At 36.7% G+C, this 26,775-nt stretch overlaps 1 protein-coding gene across 3 annotated transcripts in view; it reads left to right on the forward strand.

The window, feature by feature from the left end:
* The window catches only part of stv (BAG domain-containing protein starvin), a 44,824-nt gene extending 41,672 nt beyond the window's left edge, over positions 1-3,152 (forward strand). For all 3 annotated transcript variants that reach the window (XM_090415466.1, XM_090415465.1, XM_090415464.1), the window contains exon 2: positions 1,063-3,152. In XM_090415466.1, coding sequence (XP_090271592.1) covers positions 1,126-2,688 — 1,563 coding nt within the window. In that variant the 5' untranslated portion in view covers positions 1,063-1,125 and the 3' untranslated portion in view covers positions 2,689-3,152. The remainder of the gene's footprint in view (positions 1-1,062) is intronic.
* The last annotated feature ends 23,623 nt before the right edge of the window (positions 3,153-26,775 follow it).

Here is a 26,775-nt window from a genome sequence, read left to right on the forward strand (position 1 = left end):
ACTGCTATAAAGCGAAGAACGCTGACATGCAAGGATAAGCACGTAGTAGTTCCACTCTATAAGGTGCTAATTAGGCCTCATCTGATTTCTATGCACAGATCTGGTCACCTTCTGACCACCATGTAACATTAAAAGAAATGTAGGTTAACAAGGTTTCAAATTTTTAGAATACACTATTGTATTTGAGCAACATTTGGCCAGGGCATGACATTACATATTAAGGATAATATGGATATCCATAGACATCACTATTTTCTCATGTTTAGAAAATGAATGTATAAAATTTAAACAGCACGTACAGTTTACGGTTCCCTTTGAATCTTATCCTTTAAATATCAAATGCAAAAACTTATCCTATAAAGTATTTTTTGAATAATATCATTTATATCAATAACTTTTTGATTATATGCTGTAAGTTTTTCAACCTTTCCTCCTGTTGAGGTGGGGGGGGGGCATCTTATGAGAATGAATGAGTAGCACAGTTTGTATTCTTCCTAAGCGAATACCAAATTTAGTTGGGTGTATCAATAATTGATTTCACTGTGAAGCCTTAGTCAAAATAAAGAAAAGAAACATTTAACTTAAAGGAATTCATGAATTTCTTTATACATGAAAAATGTAAATTTTTAAATACAGATCAGGTATATGAGATAGTCAGCCAAGTTTCTTCTGTCAAGATTGGAAAGATCTTGTTGCAAATCTTATTAAGCACATGAAGATTTTGTTATCCTTTTTAATTGAGGCTGTGCTATCTAGTTTCAAATTAGGATTGAAAAAAAACTCTTGGTACTTTGGCTTCTTCACATACCCTTTGAAAATTGGACAGATGTGTTTAGTTAATTCTGTATTAACTATAAGTAAGCAAAAATAATTGTAACTTTATAATAGAAGCAATTTCAGGAGAATAATTTTTATTTCTATATTGTATTGGTCAAAATTTTGTCTGTCTGAATCTTTTTTACAATGTTATGTGGAAGTGCAAGAAAACTTGTACCAAAAAGTTGGATGCTATGTTTTGTTTTTCTTAAGAGTTATGGTCTAAGTTATTTTCTTCTTTTATAGCCATCTCATTTTGAAGATCCTCATTGGAGAAGTGAACCCTCAGCATTCAGTCGTTCAGGTTCTATGCCAGGTAGTCCAAGATTTCAACACGGAATGCCCAACATGAACTGGGGTAGTGATGATGGTATTCCCATTAAGGTAGTCCATGAGCAGAGGAAGACACAAGCTGGTGATGATACCACTGATTCAGAAACATCATCCCAAGGTAGTGGCCAGAATCTCAGGAGTCAAAAGAAACCACATGAGCCAAGAGTACACCATATCCCAATAATGGTTGAACCCCGAGAGGGATCGACCAGTTCAGGATATGCTTCAGATGGTGTTGATGAGTCTCGTTCTTCTACCAGGGATGTCCCTCAGAATGGATATGGAGCTCAAGGTGGTTCAGATGCAGAATGGAATGGACCTGGTGTTCATATGAGGCGCAATTTTGAGCCTAGTAGTTGGCAGTCTCAGCAATCATATGGACATGGCACTAGCGATTCATCACAGGGAAGTGGTGAACAAAGTCAGAAATCTAAAGTTCATCGCATTCCTGTCAGTGTTGAATCAAAGAACTGGGTACCTTCATCTCCCAGGACAGATGTTAATAAAACTTCATCAGCTCATAATAATGTGACAAGGTCAGCATCAGGACCTTCAGGTGCAGCAAAGGAAAAAGTGTCTTCACCTACTGTTATGAGATCTGCCTCAGGTCCAAGTTCATCTCAGGAGAAAGGATCCCCTCAAACTACAGAGTTTACACCAAGAGCTCCACCTCGTCAAAGGAATGGAAAATCTCCCAATGGGCCATATGTTACTAAAATATCTGTTAACAAAGATAAAGAAGTGAAAAATTCACCTGGTCCTGCATCTAGTCAGCCAGAAAAGAAACCCCATGGACCACTGGAGAAAATTGCAGAAATTCAAAAGGAAGTTGCCACATTGTTGCAGACTGTGAATGGCTTTGTTGGTATTGCCCAAGATAAACAGTATCGATACTTAGATGAGATGTTGACCAGGTGTATGCTGAAACTTGATAATGTTGATACCCAAGGAAAAGATGAGATTAGAAAGGCAAGGAAAGCAGCAATTAAAGATGTTCAGTCATGCCTTGCAGTATTGGAATCAAAAGTTAATCGCCCAACAGAAACTATGCAAGAGAGCCAGTCCCAAGAAATATCTGGTGACCAGATGGAAGTAACCATGGAAGGAGGAGAAAGTTCCAAGAAGCCATCTGGGGTATGTGGAGTGCAGCAGGCAGAGGATGCAAACACAGTTGCTTCTGAAGAAAAAGAAGTCCACCCAATAACAGAAGATCAAACACAGATTTGTACTGCAGCTGTCCCAGAAGACTTGACACATATGCAAGTTGACCCAGTTCCCTCACAAGTTGAAGTAGTGGCAGCAGATTGCACTAAAGGCAATGAAGCCTTGAGTCCACCCGAGTCATCTCAGGCTAATGAAGTAATTTCTGCGGATGTGGAAATGAAAGAAGCAATAGAAAATATTGGTGACAGTGCCGAAGTAAATAAATGTGAAGGACAGCAAATGTCATTTGCAGACAATTCATCAGCCTTGCCTCAACCTGAACACCAGGCTACTATGGACATACCACAAACAGAAGATGTTCAAACAAAGCTGTGATCAAGTGAATTCTTTGCTTTCCTCTTCAGATAACTTATATTATTGTTGCAATATTTTGTTACTGGACTGAGATGTACTGATAGCTTGTAAAGAGCCCTATTAGAAAAGGACAGACAGAGGTGAAGGCCTTATTAGAAATCAATCTGGCAACCTGTTGCTCAGAAATATATTCTAACATAGCATTGCAGTTTTACTCAAAGGAGACTGAATGTTCCTGTTCCCTTAAAGCACATACACACACATAATAGTCACTGCTTCTGTCTCCTTGTACCTCCCTAACATTACAGTATTGTGGCATAACAGTTGGCCTGCAGTGAAACCAAAGGATTGTCAACTGCATCAGTGGAACGGTCAAAAACCGTGCACAGTGATTACCCACACATATTGTGTGGCTTGTATATATATATACTATGCTTATTTAATGTACACAGAAATATTATTAAACTATTTAAATTCATCTCTAACTTTGTGTTTCTTTTAAATAATTTCAGAGACACAAACCGAAAGGAGTAGGCAGATGTTTTCATTTCTATTTTTAAGACATTTTTTTAATAAATAAAACCTGTCAACTAATTCAACAGCAAATATTAACATTTAAAAAATAAATTATACTTAAATTTCCACATTAAATATTTCCAAACCAAATAGTTGTATGTAATGAAAAGTGTTTTCCTAAACCAAATCATATTTCAAAATGGGTTTGTTTACTAACGCTCTAAATTCTCGGTTTGGAAATTTTAAACATAATTCCACATATCCAAGCTCAACGAAGACAATATACACTTCCTGTTATTCTTTTAATTGCAACTGGTATTTTTTTTTGTGTAATGTAAAGACCTTATATAGTAAGGAAAAGAAATTTATTATAGCAGCATTTATTGCTTTTTTCCTCATGTACTCTCCAAATCCCTTATTCTCTGATTAGTTTTTATCGGATGTTTGAATAAAGTTGCTTTCTGATAATATTTATCATGATTCTGCCAATGTGCCATCCAAACTGTTACTCAGAATTCGTATCTGTGGTCTCATGTCTTCAAGTGTTTTATACTTTACTATAGTGCTTTGGCTAATTTCTTTCTTATCACAAATTTAATTCGCTTTTTAAAGTATACTTTAAAAGCCAAAATATCTTATTTGTTCTATGTTTACCATCAAGAATGCAATTCATCTCTTTCATACCAAATTTGTTACAGTAGTTATTCAATTTATTTAGTCCTGAAGACTTGTACTAGGTTTGAATATTTTCAGATATTACATTTAATGCTGCTTCCTTCATAATTTAATTCATATAGATTATGAATAACAGCAGGAATAGTTATGCATCCCAGCCTGCACTTGATTTTACCTCAGACTGTCTTCTTGTACTGCCAATTCTAATTTCTGATGTACAGCTCAAGTATGGGCTTGATGAAAGGTTAGCAAAATGCACGTTTCGTGAACTGAGAAAGGAAGACTGATCAAGGCAGTTTGATTTAGCTAGAAGTGTCTTTGAATACAAAATTATAAGATCTGGCATTTGTCAGGGCTCCATGATTAAGACTGATTTGGAGGAAAATTGTCAATCAACATTCAGTAATGTAAATTTATCCTGCCCTTGAGAGTGCACCCCAGGAATTTGATATTGCTTTGTATCATGTCCCATTTTGAACAGCTTTTCACTTGGCACCTTATCATATACTTCTCTAAATCTACAAAATTTAAATACAGTTTTTTTTGTTTTATTCTCATTATTTCTCAACTGCTTGTCTTTTAAAGTGAAAATCTGACTGACAACCCCTTATTTGGCTGAATCCAGCTTATTCTTATAAAAGTACATAAGAATGAAAGAACTCAATAAGAAAATTCTAATTCTCATTGCTTTATGTCCCTTTTTAAAAAATAAAAAAAAAATGGTACCCTGGCAGCTTTACTGTAATCATGTAGAAGTTGACCTTTTTATTATGAAAGCATGCAGTGTAGCCACTTCAAAACTTAATTTCCATAGTTAGGCATTTCTGGTGGAATATCATCTTCGACTGTTTCTGCATTTTAGATTTTCAACACTTTCATTATATTACATTCTTCCTGGATATATTCACATACGATACATAAAAAATAGTTTTTTTTTTGGGGGGGGGGGGGTATAATCACATTGATGACTACACATGGTTCTTATTATGCATTTAAACAGAGCTGATAACACTGGTTATTAGTTTGTTAGTCCTATCCACATGTGGTTGGTAATAAACAGTTTCCATTCAGTTTGTTCTTGAAAGGTATATAAGAACTTTAAAAGAACTAGGCTACTCTTAAATGTTTTTTGGGGATGGAAATCAAGTTTTTTTTATTTATTTATTTTCCTCCTCTTTAAAAATTACTCTTAATACTTAAAAAGCAGTTTTACTTCTAGAAGAGAAAAGGTTAATTCATATTGTTCTGGAATTATGGCTGAAGCCAGTGTGTATAATCTGTCAATATGTGTTCTCTGGCTGGTTTGACTGATGAGAACCAGTATCGGGGGGGGGGGGGGGGTGCTGCCCTTTCGGTATGAGACCAACTCATCTCAAATTGACTATCCTTTATAATGGGTCCAACATTATATCAGTTGTTAGTAATTCCCATTTTATTAATTTTAGTATTAACTTTAAAATAAACTTCTGTAGTTGAAATATTCAAAACATTCTTTAATGGCAATGCATACTTAAAATAGTAGTGGAAACTGAATGTAGGGAATTTTAGCAATTCCATTTAGAAAGTGGAAAGATTAAATTGTAGCTTATTGGTTTGCATATAATAATTCTAAAAAGGCCATCCTGATGCTCTAAATAAAAGAATACAATGAATTAACAAAGCATAAAAAATTTAGAAACAAGTGTATAGAAAAGATATCAATATTTGGAGGTTTTAGACAGACCAAATCAGGTATAATTAGTAAAATAAATAAAGAGAGAGAGAGAGATTGGTAACTTTTGGACGAATGTATTCAACTAGTTACACTTTCTAAATATTGAAAGGAAAACTTATTTTTCAATTTGTGATAAAGAAAAATCAAAAATGTGAAAAATTCAGAATCCTTCAGTGCATTTGTTTTCCTCACAATCCAAACTGTTAGCACATGCAATTGAATTGCTGTGTAAATATTGAAGAAACTTACCTCTTAAAAAACGTTAATATTATACTTTTATTTCTGGTATAAATAATGAAACATTACTCAATAACACTGTCAATATCCGTAACGGAAAATTTTTGCTTTGTTTTCCAGAGTAAATTGAGTTTTAAAAATATTATAGAAGTATACATACAAAACTCAGTGGTAACGATCTAAACTTCGATATATTACTTTTAATATATCGAAGCTTTACTTTGACATTTTTTTAAGATCAAATTTGTCAGATCTACTGATAAGTTTGTTTTCAAGTTTTGCAGAATTTGCCTTTCAGTGGTAATGAAAGGAAAGAAACGTAATGAGAAATTTAAATACACGAGTGAATTAAGGCGTTGCTATGTATGAGATTATAGCTAGCAATTGTTTTGATTAGCACACATCCACCATTTACATTTCGATAATAATAAACATTCACTCGTTATTGAGATTGTCGGGATTGTTAAGTCTGCTGCAGTTCAAAATGTACGCTACAGATGCTACAAGATTCGCCTGTCGAGTATTAAGACCTACGCAAGACATCGTTAGCCCATGGTAGCGTTTATTTATCACTTTGCCTCCGACCTTGTCCTCCTTATCGTACCTCAATTGTAGGTGAGCGCTGTGGGCTAACTACATTCATGGAATGCGGGCACCATTGGCCCCTTTTTTAGTTTAATTGCATAGTAGTAGCTCCCAATTCGGCATTGCTGAACATTACAAAGATGCCTTTTAAAGACAACTGACGGTAAATCTCGCAGTGTTCGATTAGTGAAATGTATGTCAGCGAAGACACTGGCTGTAGACAGTCTCCGCTGATTTTAGGCCTTTTTGCACTTTCGTACAAGCAAGAAGTCCTCCGATAGTTTGTTTTAGAGAATCCTTACTGCTATTTTGTAATCGCTAAGCCTTTTTCATTGAAAGCATGAGAAAGCTACTGTTCGATATCCGTAACTAGCCCATAGTTTTATAATAAACCTGTAATGACGTAAGAATACCTCATCGATGGATTTACAACTACGTACACAGAATATGCTTATTAGAATTGAAAGGAAAGAAAGGGTAAACAGCGCCAAGTATGGTCGAAGAAGAGGGGAAGATGTGTTGGGGGGGGGGGGGACTATCGGGATGAGCGGAGTTGGGAGTGATCAGAAAGAGGAAACATGCGAGCCTTAAAAGGCGTGCTGAACACCGTTAATTCCAATCGAATGTAAAAGGGTTAGTTGCAAGAGGAAAATGCATGCTGAGATGTCTGGGTATCCTGATGGGCGGCAGGGACTATGCAGTTCTACCCAGTATATTGTCCTCTTCAAGGTTGTTTTGTAACGACTCTGCCCATAAGGATCTTTGAAAGTCGTTTCCAAGGTCATATCACATGTAGTTGAAATTCAGAAAAATTTAAAAAAAAAAAAAGTGGGCTGTGGACGAATAACATAGCACGCGATTTCGTTGATAATGAAATTAAAGGCTGGAATCGGCCCACCTACCCTCATCACTAAGGGGGGGAAAGGCATTTTTTTTATTATTATTGTGCACAGAGATGGTAGCTGAATGAAGTTTTTTTTTTTTTTTTTCCTGTATAATTGATTGCGTGCGTATGCAATAGCAGTCACAGAGGCTGTTAGCACGGGTTTTCTTTTTATTCTATTCCTCACAAAGGCATGAACTATTTACTTCTTGGGACAAAAGGTGAATGATTATAAGACAACAATTTTTTTTTTTTTTTTTTTCCCGCAAACTAACTACTTAATATAAGTGTTTTAATAGCGAAGAACGTTATCGTTCTTCGTAAGCACACATCAGCAATGTTATATTCAGGAACACACAGTCAGGGCCGAGTATCTTGCTGCATAGCGATGCGAATGACATTATATATCGATTCAGTAGGCCAGCCGGCGCCGATCCATGCAGGTCGTGAGTTTCGTAAAGTCTATGCGTTTTATTAGAAATCTTTCCATCCTAGGCGATATTAAGTCAACTTAACAGCATACCTATCACTGTGAACAGTTCGACTGTGGAGTGGGAAGCATTAGCTGACCTTCTGAAAACGACATGCAAAGCAGGGGAAGTTTCTCTCGAAATCGATCGGGAACCAGTAATGTTTTGGATCGCCAAAACATTACTGGTTTTGTGCATTGAAAGAACGAAATTTTCCCCCAAATATCGGGGGGGAGAATCACCTTTTGTCCCAAGAAGAAGTAGGTAGTTCATGCCTTTGTGAGGAATAGAATAAATAGAAAACCCGTGCTTACGGCCTCTGTGTGACTGCTATTGCATGCGCACGCAATCAATTATAGAGAAAAAACCAAAAAAAAAATCCTTCATTCAGTAATTTGTGGTGGAGCACTAAAACAGCTCTAGTCGTGTTTTGAGACTACCTCTGTAAATATTTGTTCTAACTGAAAATTTGATATATAATAGTTAATGTTGTATTTCAAAACATTGAATTACTGTTTCTGAGTATATGTTCTTAAAAATGAGCAAAAACTCAAGTTCAAAATTTTACGTGAAATATTAATTTTCCTCAGTATTTTGAAAGGGGATTTTGTTCTTGTTGGCATGCATAGAGAGAAAAAACTTTTTGCAATTGAAAACTGCAATCTAAGTTTATTCTTAAGCAGACTTAGTATTTTTTTTTTCATATTTTATTCACTTACTTCATGTTTAATAACTCGATGAAGGAATTCGTTAATTATGCAATTATTTTTTGATGGCTAATAATGAACACGAAGGGGAAGACAATGTTCCAAATCTTTTACGTCATGGACCAGCTGTGCGAAACCATTAAACGAAACACGTAGGTGAGAAGAGACGCGATAACATGGTTGAGTAAACGCTTCCGCCACCACACCTCTTGCGTTCGGCCCGGACTAACCTCGTAAAAAGTGGGAGGACAGAGACGCGGGGGAAGACAATAATTGGAAAGTTGGTCGGAAGTAGGAACGAGAAATGGACTGACATGCTCGTCTAGTAGTGTTGGTTTCACAGAAAGAGATGCGGAAGTGGCACTGCCTCGCGAATGATGCTAAGCGTTATTCCACGTGTTCCGGAAATGGGTACAAAATGAAACGATAGGCCAAAATTAAATCGAGTTGTCGAAAATATTAAATTTAATTCTTCGATGTTTTTGATTGAAGAATGTAAGTCACCAATGCCTTATTGAAATAAGCTCACCCAGCGAAGTGGGTCGAGGCCGAGCATCGGGGTTGTCCGACTCAGTGAGACGTTCGTGGAGAAAGTGAAGGTTGTGGGTCCTGTCTCCATACCTTCTACGGTAATTCTTGTGCTACGATCCACACGGGAAGTTTAACAATTCACCTTGTGCGAGTCTTTGACCCCGATTGTGACCTAGTTCACAGTGAGTTGAGGGAGGGAGGAAGAAGAGTGACCTCGAGTTCTCGTGACTTAGGCACACAGAAAAAAAAAATTATAATACAGGATGATATGGGAAGGGATGCAAAAGGGAGAAGAGAGAAAACTCCCACGCAAAACCGGACGTCAGTATCTCAACTAGGAGAAAATGAACAAATTACAGTCACTCGGCATATTCACATACCTGGGCGATTCGCCAGCTCGTGTCACTTCATGCATAGCGAGTTGAGCTCTGGAAATGTTGTAATCACTAAAGGTGGGGGGTGGTTATGTGTTCATAAATGACATCATCTTTAACAAATGCCGAGCGATATCTATCAGTAGTCTGGTAGACAAGAGAAGCAGTCAACAGTATGTGTTACTAATTTGTTCTAGGCGACGTGTGAAGTTCGATGCGCCATGTGTGTGGGGGGGGACGCATCGACTTTGTAGGGATATTAGGAATCTTGTTTTAGTCGAAATTCTTTTTTCTCAGTAAAGTATTTCCAAGAGATGCTTCCCCCCGCTCTAAAGATAGTTCGTCTATTATAAATAACGTGTTACCATTTTGTACAAGGAAAGAATTCGACCGAGGGCCTTGTTAGTTGCTGCGCACATAACAATTCCCTTCTTGGGTATGTGTTACGTAAGCATAATGAGAAACGCCCGAATAGTCTGAGAATTGTGGAAATGCCCTACATTTAAAAACTTTACAGAACTTCATGCGTTGCATGTATGGGTGTTAACAATATCTGTTTTTAGTGCGTGTGACCTATTTCGGTTGGTGTAAATGAACGTGCTAATAGAAACAATCTCTTTCCCTTTCTTTTATTTAGAAAGCGTCGTTTATTTAAACCATACTTCAAAGATTTTTTTTAAAGAAAATTCAGTGAAATTATTTCTTACCATGATAAGCTAACCGATACGAGGGAAAGAATTGCCACAAATTTTACATGGAAAGGTGCATAAAAGTAACGGCTTTCTCCCTTAGACAAAAATGCTTCTCTCTCTCCTGTTTGAGGCTTGGGCAGGAGAGGGATAACCCTCTCTCAAAAGAGTTAGCAGACTGAGTCTTCCTCGCCGCACGAATAAATGTTAGCCTTGCGAGATTTTCCTGTTTAGCCAACAATTTAAATACTTCAAGGGGAAAAAAATTGTATATATTAGAAAATGAAAACAACCGACTTAAGGGGGGGGGGGAACATGCAAGTGATTTAAGCTTTTCACAAGGCTTTGTTTTAAAACGCTATCAAAATATGGTCTATCTGCACGATTGTTTATAAGCACGCATTAGGTGTTCCTGTGATGATAAATGAAGTATCTGTTAATACATTGCTGTTGTATTTAATATGGAAGCTGTCAGACTATTTTAGTTAGTTAGTTTAGACACTTGGATATTATTGCGTGACACTTCCCAGGACTCATCGCGGGAGGGTACTCCGCACAACTCACCCTCTACACTACTTATCAATCCAACACAACACCATCTGCCGGTATTAATATTACATTGTCTTCAAATTGCATGTGCACCTAGGATCGATTTGCCTGTATGCGGGATGAAAAATCGAATTTCGGGGGGGGGGAGAACCTGCTACCTCCGTAGGCGATCGACAACTTACCTTCAATTGAAAAAGTACCTTAAAAATTCTTTTCGTGATAATGAGAATCGAACTCGGGTATCTTCCAATCAAAAGGACCCAATATCCCGTTGTTCTTCCAATTACACTACCAAGATTTCAGTTCGCAGAAGAGCGAACCCCCAAAATCATTTTAAGTTTCATTAAACTACTGAATCAACCTGAAAATTGCTAATAGCTGAATGCAAATAACCAGTACAGTGTAATTTATGTTGTCTCATACGGAAGTAGCAGGTCTATCTTCCTGCAAAATAACTTGAACAGAATAGAACGAAGTGGCTGTACAAGGTAGGTTAATGTAGTGTGGAATAGCCTCCTGCGATAGATCGCTGAGTTGGAACAAATGAGTACTGTGGTAGGCACTAATTTTGTTGTGAGCGCTCGCTCGCGTGTACGCACACAAACTTTACAAGCTTTTTTTTTAAGTCATTTCAGAAAAGTATATACGAAGATTAATGAACTGAGGCAACGAAGGCTTGCAAGGGGTCAATTGAGTTTATATAAATTGTCTTCTGCATAATCCAATTTTATGATATTCATACCAATATTTACTTGTTTATTGAGACATCACCAGGGGTGTAGTCGGGCCAGGGCGATGCCCTGGTACTTTTTTAAAACTATCACCATTATTTTTAAATTCATTATAATAATGAGACTTATAATGCATTTCCAGCTTTCGGTCAAAAAATAGCAGCTTGCTGCTCTTGTCGTTTTCGTTTCAGAAAACAAGGCAATCTCTCTGTCGTAATAATAATAATGCCGCACTTCGTGCTCTGGATTTTTGTTTCCAAGGTAGAGAGCCCTGGCACTATTTCTTTTAGGACTACACCCCTGGACATCACTGATATATTTGAGCGACAGTTCAGTGTCATCTTTTTTCCTCTGAAAAATCATATCCTAATGATCAATATATTAGACACCAGTGATGTGTATATATATATATATATATATATATATCATTCTCCGTAAACAGCTATATTTTTATATAATATAATAATTAAATATATATAATTGCTTCAAAATATTGTGTGGCGCCACTAGTCATAACTGCGTATGATTGTTAATTTCTTTTTTGGTCATAGACTGGATACGAAAAAAAAATCGAGGAAATGTAAGCAAACATGAAATATGTTAACATTACGTAATTTAGTTAATAGGAAGTTTATACGCACAAGTTCATTCATGCATGTGAAACAATATTCTAAATTCACACCAGCGATAATTGAACTAATTACCAAAAGCATATTTATGTAAAAATATCCTCAGAGATGCGCAATATAATAATAAAAAGTGTGAGAACACGTAAGCTGAAACAGTTCACGGAAGACGCTGCAAAAAAGTCCAAAAGATAAAAATAACTAAGCAAAAAAATATAAAAGATTTTTTTTTTTTTTTGATTCTCCTTGAAAAGTAATGAACAGAAGTCAGTATGATGTAAGTCGCCAGCTGAAGGACAAATATAGGCTGCCGTGCAAGGGACTTGGTAGACCACTAAAATGAACAAAATACTGAGAATTGCGATGTGAGAGGTTAAATTTGAAGTTATCTTACGCAACTGAATGACGATATGTACATAGTATGAATGTTTTTCATGAAACCACAAACGATGAAAGCTGTTAGGATCCAACACAATGGGATATGCGTAGTCTGTATAAGAGGGCCGCTGTCATCATATTAGCTGAAATACCAAATGTAGTTTTTTTTTTTTTGTCACATTGGGAGTGACCTTAAAACTCCTTCCGACTCTATAATTACTGATAACTATTTTTCCTACCTCATAGTTGCAGAGGTCATTCTCCTACACAGACATGCTAAAGAACGCAAAACACAAGAATAACCCTGCTTCAAGTAGCGAGCAAAAACATCTTCCTGTCATGCGAGCTCTTCCACCCCCTTTCTCTTTCCACCGTATTTGGAAAGCCGCCAGAGACTGATCCTCAACATTTCACGTAGTTTTGGGTTTTTGAAAAGAGTCTGTTAAAAATTAACTAGCTGAGACCACCCGCATATTTTAGGCATCGTTGCAGTGTTGACTAGCAAGTTTTCCAGTTTTAGAAATATTTATACCTGCCTGCCGCAGCTCTGATAGCGAACTCCCGTAGTTGGAAGGAACCCTTTCTTAAAAAAATATAAACCACACTATGTACAGCATTCATTGTATAAATAAAGGACGTGTAATCACCTAGTTCATGAATAAAATAACTAATTATACGTTAAAGTACTAATTCGGCGCTCCAACCCTGTCCTACATAGTACATTTCATGTTTACAAAAGACACAAACTAATACCTCGTTATGGTGAACTACGATAACAATAAGGAAATATTTACAGTTCAAACTAGCCTGACCTCTTGTGGATAAAAAGCAGACATCAAATAGGTTTAAATTAAAAAAAACTCGAATATTAATAAATTGCTTGTAGTCCTACTTTTCGCATAATTACAAAAGAGTAGGTGTAAACATAACATTATATTTGTAATGATAAGTTTAATAAACATATTTTAAAACCGATTATGTTTAAATAAGTTTAAAACCGACTTAACTATGGAGAAACGTGTTTTCTGCATCAAAGTCCTTTCTTTATTAGGAGGTTCCTTGGTATAGAGTAACTCAAGCAGAAAGAAAAGCCTCACCTCCTGGTTTAGTGGCCCCTAGCTAGAAAGATCTAAAAAGTTCTTTACTTTTTTATATAATCCAATAAATTATTGGAAGTGCAAATTGCCTGATAGCTGATATGTAACAGGGTTCTCTGCAGCAGAATAAGTATATCGAAAAAATAAAATAAAATAAAAACACCAGCTGACAAACACATTATTCTTATGGCCTTGGCAGTCCTGGTTAGAATATTGGCTTAAATTATGTATCAGTGGTACAGAAATTATTTTACGCATCAAACCCATCAAGGGCCACTTAAAAAACTAATCCAGAATACTGCTTTCTTAATATTCTTTCGATTCAAGTTAACATTATTCGATTTTCTTAAATAGAATGCATTTTATCTTCTTCAAGATAAGGCTTTTTTCATTTTTAATATTTATCCCATACACGAGAGGTAGAAGAACCTTTTGCACATCAGTACCATGTATGGAGTGTACATAAGGATTGAGAAAAGAGAAATATATGGACTTTTTTTTGAATTTGGAGATTGCAGTTGTTTGGGAATACTTCATAAAGAAAGCTGTTCAGATGAGGACAGGGATAGGTGAAATAAATGAGAAGGAGGAGAAGCAGACTCAATGTGTTCGCAGTTGTGCTGAAATGGGATGTTGGGCAATTGCTGCTCTTGTTTTTACAGACCTAACAGACAGCGGAGAAATAATGGCTTCCAGTTCACTGGAGCAGTAATATATATGTGTGTGTATGTGTATAAAGTACATGTAGAAGACACAGAAGAGCGTCGGTGAGATAGACGTTGAAATGAGACTGTGAGGGAGAAAAGGATCATATATGAGCCGAAATAATCTCATCTGAGCAGTTTAAAGTGAGCGATTGTGAACAGTTTCCTAAGGATGGACGGATTTGGGATTTGCACGGAGTAAGTAGCTGGATGTGTATGAAAAATAGCATCTTGAGTAAAAGAGATTGCCTAGTTTTTTAGAGGTGAAATAATGTTTATGCCAAGAGAGAATCGATAACTCTCAGTCCATGAAAGAGAGATTGATTCTGTCTGGTGATTTCTATATTGCTGACGATGATAGAATGTCAGCTGAGACCCCTTTTTGTAGAGAAAAGGCAAGACTGCATTCGGTCATATTCTGTATTATAGTGAGCTGTATTTCAAGGGATATAAACGTTGTGGAAGTTGACAGGTTGATTTCGTAAATTTCAGGGTAGTTTATTCATTATTATACCATAGCTAATTCCACAAATATTTTTACAATTATTCGGTTGACATAATGATCACGCAAATACAATCGTTCATCGTACTGGCGTGCTGTTCACACACACTAAGAAAACCAATGGGTGAAAACTGAGAATCGGAACGCCGCCATCGAAGCAATAAAATCGGTCCTAAATGGAATTTGTTGATATATTGCTGGGTATAATAAGCATGCGTAGTTTGAAAGAGGCATTCTAGATCAGTATTTTTAATACATTTTCTCGTTATCCAGAATAAGTAATATATACTTTGATTCTTCTCAAAGCAGAAATAATATTTTTTAGTCACATCTGAACAAAAAATATCACAACTTTCATAAAAATCAGATATATCTGCTTAGAATAAGAACAGGGCACATTTTTCTGGTGTCTTTGCCAAAGAATATTTCTGTTCTTATTTCAAGAAAGGATAATTAATCAGCATCTTTTCAGTTCGTCCCTGACAACAGATGGGCAACTACCTACTCCTAGCGTCGACATTTCTCACGTATCAAAACGACCTTCTAGAATCTTAACATAAGGCGTAGTAGAAGCGCATATGGTATCTAACGCCACCATGTTTCTGGATTTTCTGAATCCTCACGATTTTAAAACAATCCTTAGTGTCATATCACTGCGAAAAAGCCCCAAGAATGATTCTCATTCTCTGCTAAAATAGGGCTGTCCGGCTAGGTCTGATTTATCCAGTGTATGATTAATGAACGAGGTTTAGAATTAGCAAATGAAGACTGAATTCTTGCGATTAATAAGGTTTATAACTTCATTTTAAAATTGTTTGTTTGCAGCGTCCATGTAAAAAGGCAAAATAGCATTCCTGTTATGTGTTTATTTTATTTGTTTTAAGTAAATTTAGAAAATTTCCGCATACCAAAAGAGGGCGCTGAAAATGATTTATGTGAAGAAGACAGCAAAATTATGTATTACATGCAGAATATTTTAAGTGATATTGCAAATAGTATACGATGGTCATGACCGCTGCTAATCAATAATTTTAAGTTACTTAAAAGAAGTACCATGTTTAGTTGCAATGTTAAATGCACCACAGGTAGGAAAAAAATAAAAAAAATAATATTTAACCTTCAAAATGGAACAGTATGGTAGAGAGCAGTATTTGCAATACTGAATCCGTAAGGGACCAGTTTGGTACGTTAGTAATAGCGACGCTGCTTGCATTTCAATCAGTAAGACAAATGAAGGCCTACATATTTTTTCCTCCTTCTGACCTTTATGTATGGGTTGCATCACATTTCGTAGTACTCGTTTGTCACGAAATAGGGAGAGTGAAAATGTGCATCATGAACTAGCATGCTAGTAGTATAATGATTAACTCCATCCAGCCATACTAACCTTAGTCTGTGTTGATTACAAATGTATAGCTAAAAGACATACCTTCAAAATCTCACCTTGAGTAAACAGATCAGTTTTACCGACTTTTAAAAGTGCATAAGGTGAAAACATACCTAATTTTATCTTTAGAGACTGAGTAAAAATCATATGCAAAAAAAAAAATTTTGAGGAGAAAAAATTACAATTCAGAAAAAAGATTTTAAATATTAGAGGAAATTCCAAAAGATAAATTAAAATAAATACGATAAAATTAAAGTAAACTATAAAAGAAAATGGTGATACAGAAGACAATAGCATAATTACACCCCGACTGCCATTTTGATCGATATAATCCTCAGAAAGATGTACAGTGCATGTTGCATGCGTTGTATAGACCCTCACACGTGAAAAGTTAGAGCTGGTTGTAAAAAATGAAACTTTTTTCTTTCGAAGAGCTCTATGGACACAAGGGCATATGGTCTGTGAATGGAAACAATCCAAGAAAATGAAATGAGACTGCGATGAGGAAAAGCTCTCGAAATCCTAACTGACCACATACTGTACGCAACATGCAGCTCTCTGCTACTTCTACACTGAAGGGGAAAAAAACTCAGGTGTATGAGAAGGAGGTGCTAGAGCTATTTCATAAACCGAATAAGAATTCGGCAGTAGGGACTAATAAGATATCAGCACTCAAGCTAAATCAGAGTTCAGCTGAACTTGGTGTGCTTTGCCCTGGATGCATAATTTTAGTCTCAACAGGAAAGATTCCACAGGTGGAAAAGATGTGTGTTAGTCCCATTGTACAGAAGTGATGCATAGATAGATGTTTTAAATATCGACCTGTCAGTATCTCTGGATTGGTGGGGAATATTTTCAAGAGTTGGTAAAAGATCGTGTACAAAAATGAGTTGACAGGGAATCAATACTTTGCCATGAACAGCAGAGCATGGTCATGGAATTTCAGTAGATAAAAAGTTCAGGGGCCATATAACAAAGATTGCAAATACAGTTCAGAGGATAACTGCAATTCTGAAAGGAACATTGAACGTAGAATATGAAAGTCATTTTGCCTCTTTAAAAGGCTATGATACAACCTCATCTGGACTATTGTGAGTCTTGGTCAACAAGATGATGCAGATACATTGGAGAGGTTGCAAACGAGAGTGTTACAGGTGATACTGGGTTTGTGGAATGTAAAATACGAAGAGAGAGAGAGAGAGAGATTGAGAATATGCACTCTGCAAACAGAACAAAAAGGAGTGATATGAAAAGACATACAAACTTCTGAAAAAAAGCTCATACAGGATACTAGTAGCTGGAATTTTGTATTTTATGGAGGGTGGAGATAAGTGGGTTGATTTATGGGTTATCAATACAGGAACTGCAAAGTTCATACGGCGCCATAGCAAATGTTACAGCAGTACATAGTCAAAGATAAATTAGTACATACTATGTATGTGAAAAATTGAGTGGGCTTTGTAAAAAGGTTAAAACATCATGCAATCTATTTGAGTCTGATAACATCTGACTGAGTGTATATGGCTTGGTTAGATAGGTAAAAATTTCATTCTTCTCTCGTGTGAAGTATTGGCACTCCACCAGAATATGATAAATAGTAAGATGTGTATTGCATTTTTCACACACTGGTGGACATCAGCCCTCAGTAAATAAGAATGTGTAAGATGACTGTGACTTATGTAGAGCCTAACATGAACGACTTCCTCTCTTCTCTTTCTACGTTGACTAGAATGTCAATGCTTAATTTCAGATTTAATGTCATATACAGTAATTTATTTGTTAATGTTTCTTGTCATGATGACTGTCATTGAGCAATTAGCTTGGATCGTATAAACTGTCTAGTCTGTATATGGCAATGTCAGACAGTACGTGTAGAAAGTATGAGCTGGAAGCTGCAGTCTCGTTTCTCTTAATTCCAATGTGGCTGGGAATCCAGCACAAAACTAAACATAAGCATTGACATGTGCGGTGCGATGTTACACTTGTTTTCATTTTTAACATGTTCATTGCCAATCAAGCGATATCGCGTGATGCGAGTTCTCACCAAACGGCTGATCACGCGTTATCGCGTGGACGTCGCTAACTAAATAAAAAAATTTAAAAAATTTGACCACCATACGAAATTCCAATTTTCAGATTGGCAATGAAAGTGTTAAAACAAGTGTAACATCGCACCGCACTGGATGTGGATTATGCATAGAGAGAAGATAGCCTGTAAAATGCTCAATGAGTTCTGTATCAATAGACACTTTTGGTGGCGGTTTTCTTTTATATGCAGAAGTGAAAGCTGAATGGCATGCAACTCTGCTGTATAATTACTACAATCAGGGGTGATCTGGTTGGAGATAGTCATGTCAGGAAATATCAGCATAGCCAACACAGATATCGATTCTTGAGCCATCAGTATTAGATGGGCAAGAAATCACAGTGGGCTGCTCCGTGTGCATTAAACAATTGCAGGTAGACAGATGATGGCGTATGTGACTGCTGTAGTTGACAAGGTGAGAGATTGCATTATGGAACGCAAACCTGTCATGGAGGGTTGCTGTTTTGCTTGGTGCAGCAATGTTCAATGTTCATGCCAACAGCTTACATAGTCTATATATTATATTAAAGATACCAAGCAATTTTAAATAAAACTTGGTTTTAATCCTATTTCCCAAGTATGCAAACAGACAAGTAAGTCAAGTTTGCACCTGCAAGTCAAGGCGACTCCACATGTAGTGTAAGTCTGGGCAACTCGTGGTAAAGGTGGAATATGCTTTGATCACTATCCTTGGTATTTACCCTTAATGTAAAGCACATCTCGGCTAGGAGATGTGCTTTACATTAAGAAGTGTATGATGCTATACGTTAAAAGTAAGGGCCACTACCCAGACCGGTTCGACATTTATTGAGGTCTCATCAGTGGGAGCCAAGCTTAAGAAATGCACTACTTGCAGGCGCAAACTTGACTTACTTGTCTGTTTGTTTACTTGGGAAATAGGATTAAAACCAAGTTTTATTTAAAATTGCTTGGTATCTTTAATATAATATATAACATACCCAAGGTAAAAAACTTTCTACAGCTTACATAGTCTGTTTAACACGCATATCAGAAGGGTGTATGGCAGTCTGACGTATGTGGTATTAAGCTTCCGAACAGAGATAAAAGAAACTAATCTACTTAGGATACTCTGGAAGAAAGTTTATTTTTAGAGCATAATTAAGAGACAACTGTTTCCGTCTAAATGATAGAGCCTGTTCATTTGAGTCAACATAAAGACTTTGAATAGGCGATGTGCGAAAGGAATCGGTAGTTATCGTATACCCTGTGATGAATGGGATCCGACAATTGCAGGTTATCCTGCCTTGCAGAACCATTGACTTGAGACTCATAATCCAGCTTTGAACATATAAGTCATAATAAAGATGAACCAATGAAAATCTATCTGCACCTTCCCCATTCAGTAGAGGATAGAGTAAGAAGGAGACCCAATGCTCTCTCACATTTTTCTCTTAGTTGATGAATCCGTGCAAGGAAATGTAAGTTTTCTGTCAAAGACAAGTCCCAACAATACGGCTTATGTTGCGACTTGAATAACAGTTTGTTTCATTCTTAAATAGAATCTGAGTGCATTTTCGACAGATGTGTGTACATACTTTTTCTACTGAAAATCTAAACTCATCACCAAGAGCCGATAGAGGGACATACATATGATCACTTTCTTGCTGAAGTTGTCATTGACTACCCGAATGTTACAAGAGTGACAGAAAATCTTGAAATCATCAATATATATAGAGCATTGATTACGAGAGGAAGCTGTTCAATGATTGAGTTAACGTTGATAGCAAAAAGTGTTACACTTAAGGCAGGGTGTTCCCTTTGGGAACACCCTGTTCTTGATGATATGGCCGAGGTAGTGTACTTGTCACTCTGACTTGAAAGTTCGCCTAGAGAGAAAGTTTTTAATAAATACAAGAAGGTGTTCTTTGTGATCTAGGTTATAGAAGTCTTTTAATATGCCATATCTCCAGGCTGTGTCACAAGCTTTTTCCATGTCAAAGAACACTGAAATCAGCAGGAATGCATCTCTTATACAAGTTTCTAAACGGACCAAATGATTTAAAGTTGAACAACGCCTACGAAAGTCACATTAGGTATTGAAGAGAACATCGTTGCTTTCTAAATATCAGAGAAGTCTAGCATTAACAATTCTCTCTAATATCTTACAAAGACAGCTGGTCAGAGCAATAATTCGATAATTATTTGCTTGTGTTGGATCCTTTCCTGGTTTTGAGATAGCAATAACAACTGACATGCCACAATTCCTGAATCTGTTCCTCTGCAAGTATGTTGTATATATTAAGAGAAAGAGATCCATAAAAAATGATGGCAGATGTTTATTATTTCATAATTGATGTAAACAGGCCCTGCTGCACTAGGATGAGACAGTAGAAGAGCTCTTTTTTGGCTCCTCCTTAATAAATTATTAATTGCTTAGCTGAAACCTATTGGTAGAAAAATTTGGCCTTTGTTTCTCTTGCTGCTCTTTCAGTATTAAAAATTCAAGAGGATAAGAAGCTGTTGCTGAGATTCTGGCAAACCATTTCCTCCAATAGTTTTGGGATTAGCAATAACACCGTAGAGAAACGGTGTGCTCTATATTTATCTTTCATTTGCCGGATTTTATCCTATACAATTTTTACGCTGGCCATTTGATTAATTGAGGAGATAAATTGAATCCAAGATTGATTTCCACTTTTGCTGAAGCATGCTTAAAAGCTTGTTTGATGTATGAGGTATCTAGGAAATATATCCAATGCTTTGTGTTGATCATTTTTGGCTGCTTGCATTCTGCGCTTTGGATAGAGTGGAAATCGAGATGATGTTCTTGAAATGGAAGCTGCTGCTGTCTGGGCAATTGATTCTGTTACATACTTTACTACTTCATTGAACTCTGAGCTTCATTGAAGCTCTGAACATTAACTTTTGCGAGATTGGAAAAAAAAAAGTATTCCAATCAGCCTGGTCCATTTTCATGTGCGTATCCGTGTAGGTGAACATGGTTCCTATGAAGAAAGTGATTGCTTCGATATATGTTCTCTTCGACATCCCATGTGAGCGGTGGAAGAATGGAAGGGGAGTAGATTGTAAGATCGACTGCAAAATATGAGCGGTAGGCATATGGAAGAAAGTATTGAGTTTATTATTCTAATTGGAAAGGCCATTAAAGATTCATTCAATAATATGACCTCGTCTATTTGTGTTGGCGCTACCTCACAGAGTATTGTGTCCATTAAAGTCACTCATAAGAAGTATGGGTTCAGGCAGTTGCAACATAAGGTTATGAAGATCGATTTCGTTTAACTCAGCACTCGGTGGTGAATAAATTGAACATACTGTAATAAGAAATCTCGTGAGAGGTGAACCCCTACTGCTTCCAGGGCAGTATTAAGTTGGACATGTTGAAAAGGAATATTACTACCCAGTAGGATAGATACTCCTCCATGAGTAGGACCACCTCTGGTTCTGTCCATTCGTATAAGGGTGCAGTTCCTTAAGGTAGGGTCCTAATTAAATCTTAAGTGTGTTTCCTGTAAACAGAAAGGTTTGCGTTTCTGCTGTAAAATCTTGATATCAGTAATATTCTGGCGAAATCCACGACAGTTCCATTGTAAAGAGAGAATCCTATTGTTTTGACTTTATAGACTTGTCTGGTTGTTGTGAGGTTGAGGGTGTACCTTTATCAGGTTTATCTTTATCAATTGTTTTTGGGAAGTATGGACGGTCAGTGTCCATTTCTTCGAGTAGAATATTTAATATGTCAGGGTCAGTTGACGAGCGGGTTTTCATCAAAAGGAACCATTTTTAGAGTTGTTTCTTGAGTAAGACCAGAGGTCATGCGATTGATGCGTTTAATAGCGAAGTACTCGCGATCATAAAGTTCAAGATGGGGAATTTATCAGATGGTGGAACAGACATACGTGTTTGAGATATTGTCGACATTTTCTTAGCTGCCACTTTCTCGACATAAGAGGAGCTCAAAAAGCTTGTAGAAGTCATTGAATTATGTTTTAATTTTTTTGGTATTTTTTTTTCTTCTTTCCACTTCTGACATGCATGAAAGTTAGGTATATGATCTCACTGATAGTTGACACATTTAAGTTTTTTTTTTTTTTTGCAGAGCAAGATTTGTTATCATATTCTTTACTACCACATCGGGCACAGGTGTTAGAGCCACAACAAGCAGTTGGGGCATGCTCATATTTCTGACATTTAAAGCATCCTAGTGGATTACGGATGTATGATGCAATCTAACAGGGCAGCTGAGATACCCTGCTTTTGCAGATGTTGAAGGCTTAGGTGTATCAAAAGTAAGGATGATGTTCCTGGTTGGAACCAGGTGACCATTTCTACCTATCAGGATGCTCCTCACACCTGTCACTCTGTGTTCTTTAAGCTCTGAACATATAACCTTATCAGGAATATCGAGGTGATCCCACTCTGTATCAGACCTTTATAACAGTTGAGTACCTTATGAGGTGTTACTGTGATTGGTGTTCCATCCATTGATGTTGTTCCCAGTAGTTTCTCAGAATGTTGCTGACATGATGTATCTACAAGGATATCGTCAGAATGTAATTTCTTAACAGCTTTAGGAAGCAGTCCTTCTAAATCATTTTGAATAAAGTGACATTTTCCCTATTGACTTTTCACCTATTGCATGGATGATCAAAAACACTGGTACATCTATACTAGTATCATATATCTTTTGTTTCATACTTCAGTTACCAACTGCTGGTAATACCATCTATGGTATCAGTACTTGGTTGGGACTTCGTTAGGGCACCTGAAACGTTTGAGGATGAAGAATTCGTGCTCATGGAGTTTTTGGTTCAGTGTCAGAGTTCACCACCCACCATGGAGCCACACATGGACACCCACTGACTGACATGACTGCACTCGGGAGTGGAATGCCAAGCTACCTTGGACGCTATACCAGCACCACAGCAAGCCTTGGATCCCGACTATGGGGTAAGAGATTTTCTGCAAAACAACTGATCCGTGTAGGCAAGCCCACTAGCTGATTGATCCTGGCCGGGTCATCCAGGATCTCCCGTCTTGCTAAAGCAGAGGCCAAAGTAGTGCAAGACTACCAGGATCCCTTCTTTTCCGATGTCCATGGGTCGACCACACGGGAAAACACTATGGCAGGGCGTTGGATCCCAGTGATGGTGGTATGGAAGAAAGGATAGCAAAAAAAGACTCAGGAGAAGTAGAGCAAAAATATAGGAAGAAAAGCAGAGAAAAATAGAAAGAATGAAAAGGGGCCAGTATCATCAATGGGAGTCCCCTCCACCACGAACAGGTGCCCCACATGGAGACAGTGGGGATAGGATATCCATGGAAGTTGATAATGAATGCAGTCAAGAAAGGGGCGAAAGCTAGATTTCTCTCTTATAGAGCGGTGAATGACTGGAATGGCTTGCGTTTCGTGGCTGTGAGTCCAGATAGTGTGAATGACTACAAGAGAAAGTATGACGTGATGTGAATGACATGTGACCTTCCTTGACGACTCCCTGGAGATCTCTTGTAATAATTCGTAGAATGCTAGCACCATGAAGGAAAATGCGCACGCTCCCCCCCTTTCCCCCCCTTAACCAATGGTAATGAAAGCCAGAAATTATGCTGCGGTCCTTCTCCTATATTTTCGCTTGTTTCACTGTTTAATTTCTTATTTTTAATTGTTCCTTGGAATTGCATTGCATTTAGAATCGTTTCGTTCGTAACAATTCAAATGTCTTCTTTTAGAAAATGTTTAAAGTGTATGATTTTAAACTTGGATTTTTTTCCCAGTGTATATGTTTTTTGCTAAATTTTTAAACGCAAAATCAGTTATGTTTTCGGTTTATGCACTTCTAAAATTCAGTAAGATATTTGGAAATCCACACAGGCTAAGTTCGGTGCGAATGTGTGGGACTGCTCATTACAATACAAGCATGCTATTTCTAGAATTTAAAGTTAAGCATAATTAATCTCGAAATTCAGTACCTTTTTTATTAATACCATGAAAATATTATTTTAGCTGTTAAGAAATTACCGTGTAATATTTTTGTTGTTTTTTGTCTGAAAACATCCCCTCCCATATGTGTATATATATACAGCCTGCAACTCACTGAGAACACTGCTGTCAAGGATCTACGAGTTTCATTACTTGAAGAGTTAAAAGCTACTGACACGAATTTTTACTGCAATTTCCCAAAGAATATTAAAAATTGTTTAGATGTCGCTTTCTGTCTGCGTTGATAAAAAAAAAAAAAAAAAAAAAAAAAAAAAAAAAAAAAAAAAACGAATGACAAACAAAGAGTACTAAATGAATTGACATTTGATTCCTTGTCCTAACTGCAAATGAGTTTCAAATCTCGCTCAGTGTTTATATGATATTTATTATTTTTTTTAAAACCCACTTTACCAATTCAACTAATACTCACACGTCACAGGAAAATGTAATAATGGTTCATCCGGTCACTGATAGGTGGCATTTCTTACTTTTTGTTGTCATGTAAGCAGAAATAGACAAATAAATATTAGTTTATATAAAAAGTGATAGTTCGTCCCTATACTAATAGATGGTGCTGCTTTTTAACGAAATTTATTTCATATTTTTATTAACGAACGATGGAATAGTTTAGTTGACGAACTTACTTCATAACATCTCCGTATAAAAAGTCACGCAAATGCTAAGCCTAGCGTTAATAATCTATCATTTGACCTCGAGAAAACTAAGCCACCACTGATAGTCCTGATATAAAGTTTCCATAATAAATTTAGTTGAAAATTTAATGAGTTCTGGCAGACTTCGTATAACAAACGCCAGCTCACATTCTGATTGAAAAACGACTCTGTTTTTGTGAGAAGAATAAAGTTTGATATCTGATATGGAAAAGTTCATAATAAAGTATTTTCAGTGCAATTTAATCCTGTTTTCTATTTGATTTGACAGTCAAACTCAAAAAACAGCTTTTCAAAGTCATCTGGTTTGGGGAATTAAAGGAAACAAAGTAGGATTGCTTTATCAACAATCTAAAATTTTACGTGCGAAGGTTGGCGAGTCTTTTTAAGGCAATAAACATGGAAGAAAACAATCGATTCTCGCAGCCTTTGATGTCATGATGACGTAGCCATGTCCGGTTGACACGATGTTAATTAAACTCAAGGTCTGTTTGTTTCCTTTATAATGTAGTTCTCTCCCGTCTTTTCTCCAATGACAACACAGCTGCCGGTACAGGTAGAGCGAACAATATTGATAGGCAGAATGTGAAGTAAAATTCTCAGTAAGTTCGTGAAGCTATCCTATACGGAAAGCAGTCTGCTAGACGGAGTGATACAGTACAAAATATTAATGCCTTTTGCTTCTTCTGGTATTTCGCTTTTACCGGCGTCTCTCACGTAGGTGTGATGTGCGTGGCACGTTGCAATTACTGTCTACAAATGACGTCAAAGTGACGCAATCACTACGGATAAACAAGACCGTTGCACACAAGCTAATATTGGGATCGAATATAAGTGGCTTGTTCAACGTTTTGATACCTGTGGAAACAATTAGTTATATGTACTCTAATCAGACACTGAAGTATACTACGGGGAACAAAAATTAGGAACACACTACTCGTATTCAGTTCTGTACATTATAAAATGCCAAACCACCCTCAGATCTACCGCATGATCTCCGATATAAACATTTCCTTAAATCAATGGTATCTTGTTCTTCCGGCTACAAGACAACGGTTGTTGTTGTTGTTGATTGATAAGACCACTGGGTTTATGTTATGTGTTCGTAGCTTGGTTGTATTTTATTTTTATTTGCCGTACGGGGATATTCTTTATGAACTTGCCAGAATATGCAAATGAAAGTGGAATCCTTTAACTTTTTTAAAAATTACTGAAACTTGTTGAAGCATATGTCCAATCGTTTCGCAATCTTTAATTCATATTGAGAGAAATCCCACTCTCTGAGTTTGAATCCATTTTAAATTTCGAAACTATCCAGAGTTTACGAGAATATAACCTTCCACCTAGGAGTTGTCTTAGTATGTACTACCTTAGAAGACGATGTGTTGTTGTCTTTTCGGTTAAGATTCCATTGGCCTGACAGCTCTTTTTTTTTGGGGGGGGAGTGGCTACTTCTGGGCTTGATTTAGCATCCACTGAAAAACACATCAGACTACTAGAGAATTAAAAAAAAAAATTCTTGCTCTGTTAAGGTTAATGCTCGATTTCTGATGAGGATCAAAGGTTCAAAACAGCCTCCAGACCAGTGAAACCTTAATCAAAAACACTAATATAAGGCGAACATGCGAGAAGAATGTCTTTTAAATAGTACAATACCAAGGAAACTCCAATGCATGTCAAAGTTTGTACTCTCATAAGCTTTCTTGTCAAATTCGAAATTTAAGTTTCAAAACATTTGGCTATGAAAATATCGAGGATATTTAACGTCCCCTTCATCTAGTCGAAATTTAAAATTGAAATAAAACATTAGTGAAAACATTGCAGTGAATTATATTATTATTTTTTTTAAAAGAATACGCAGTAATTCTCGATCGCTTTTCTCTCATCTCTAAATTTCCTCTTGAAATGTGGCCAAGATGTTCTCGATTTTTGCACAAATTAAATGGCAATATCTCCGTTGTCCGGAGTTTCGAATGAGCAAACTGAATAGACATTGGCCTGCATATATGAACTGCTCTCATCACAAGTTTAGCTTCC

This window comes from Typopeltis vanoorti, chromosome 3 (assembly GCF_054136105.1).
Source record: "Typopeltis vanoorti isolate ZY-2024b chromosome 3, IOZ_Tvanoo_1.0, whole genome shotgun sequence".
Classification (NCBI taxonomy): Eukaryota; Metazoa; Arthropoda; class Arachnida; order Uropygi; family Thelyphonidae; genus Typopeltis; species Typopeltis vanoorti.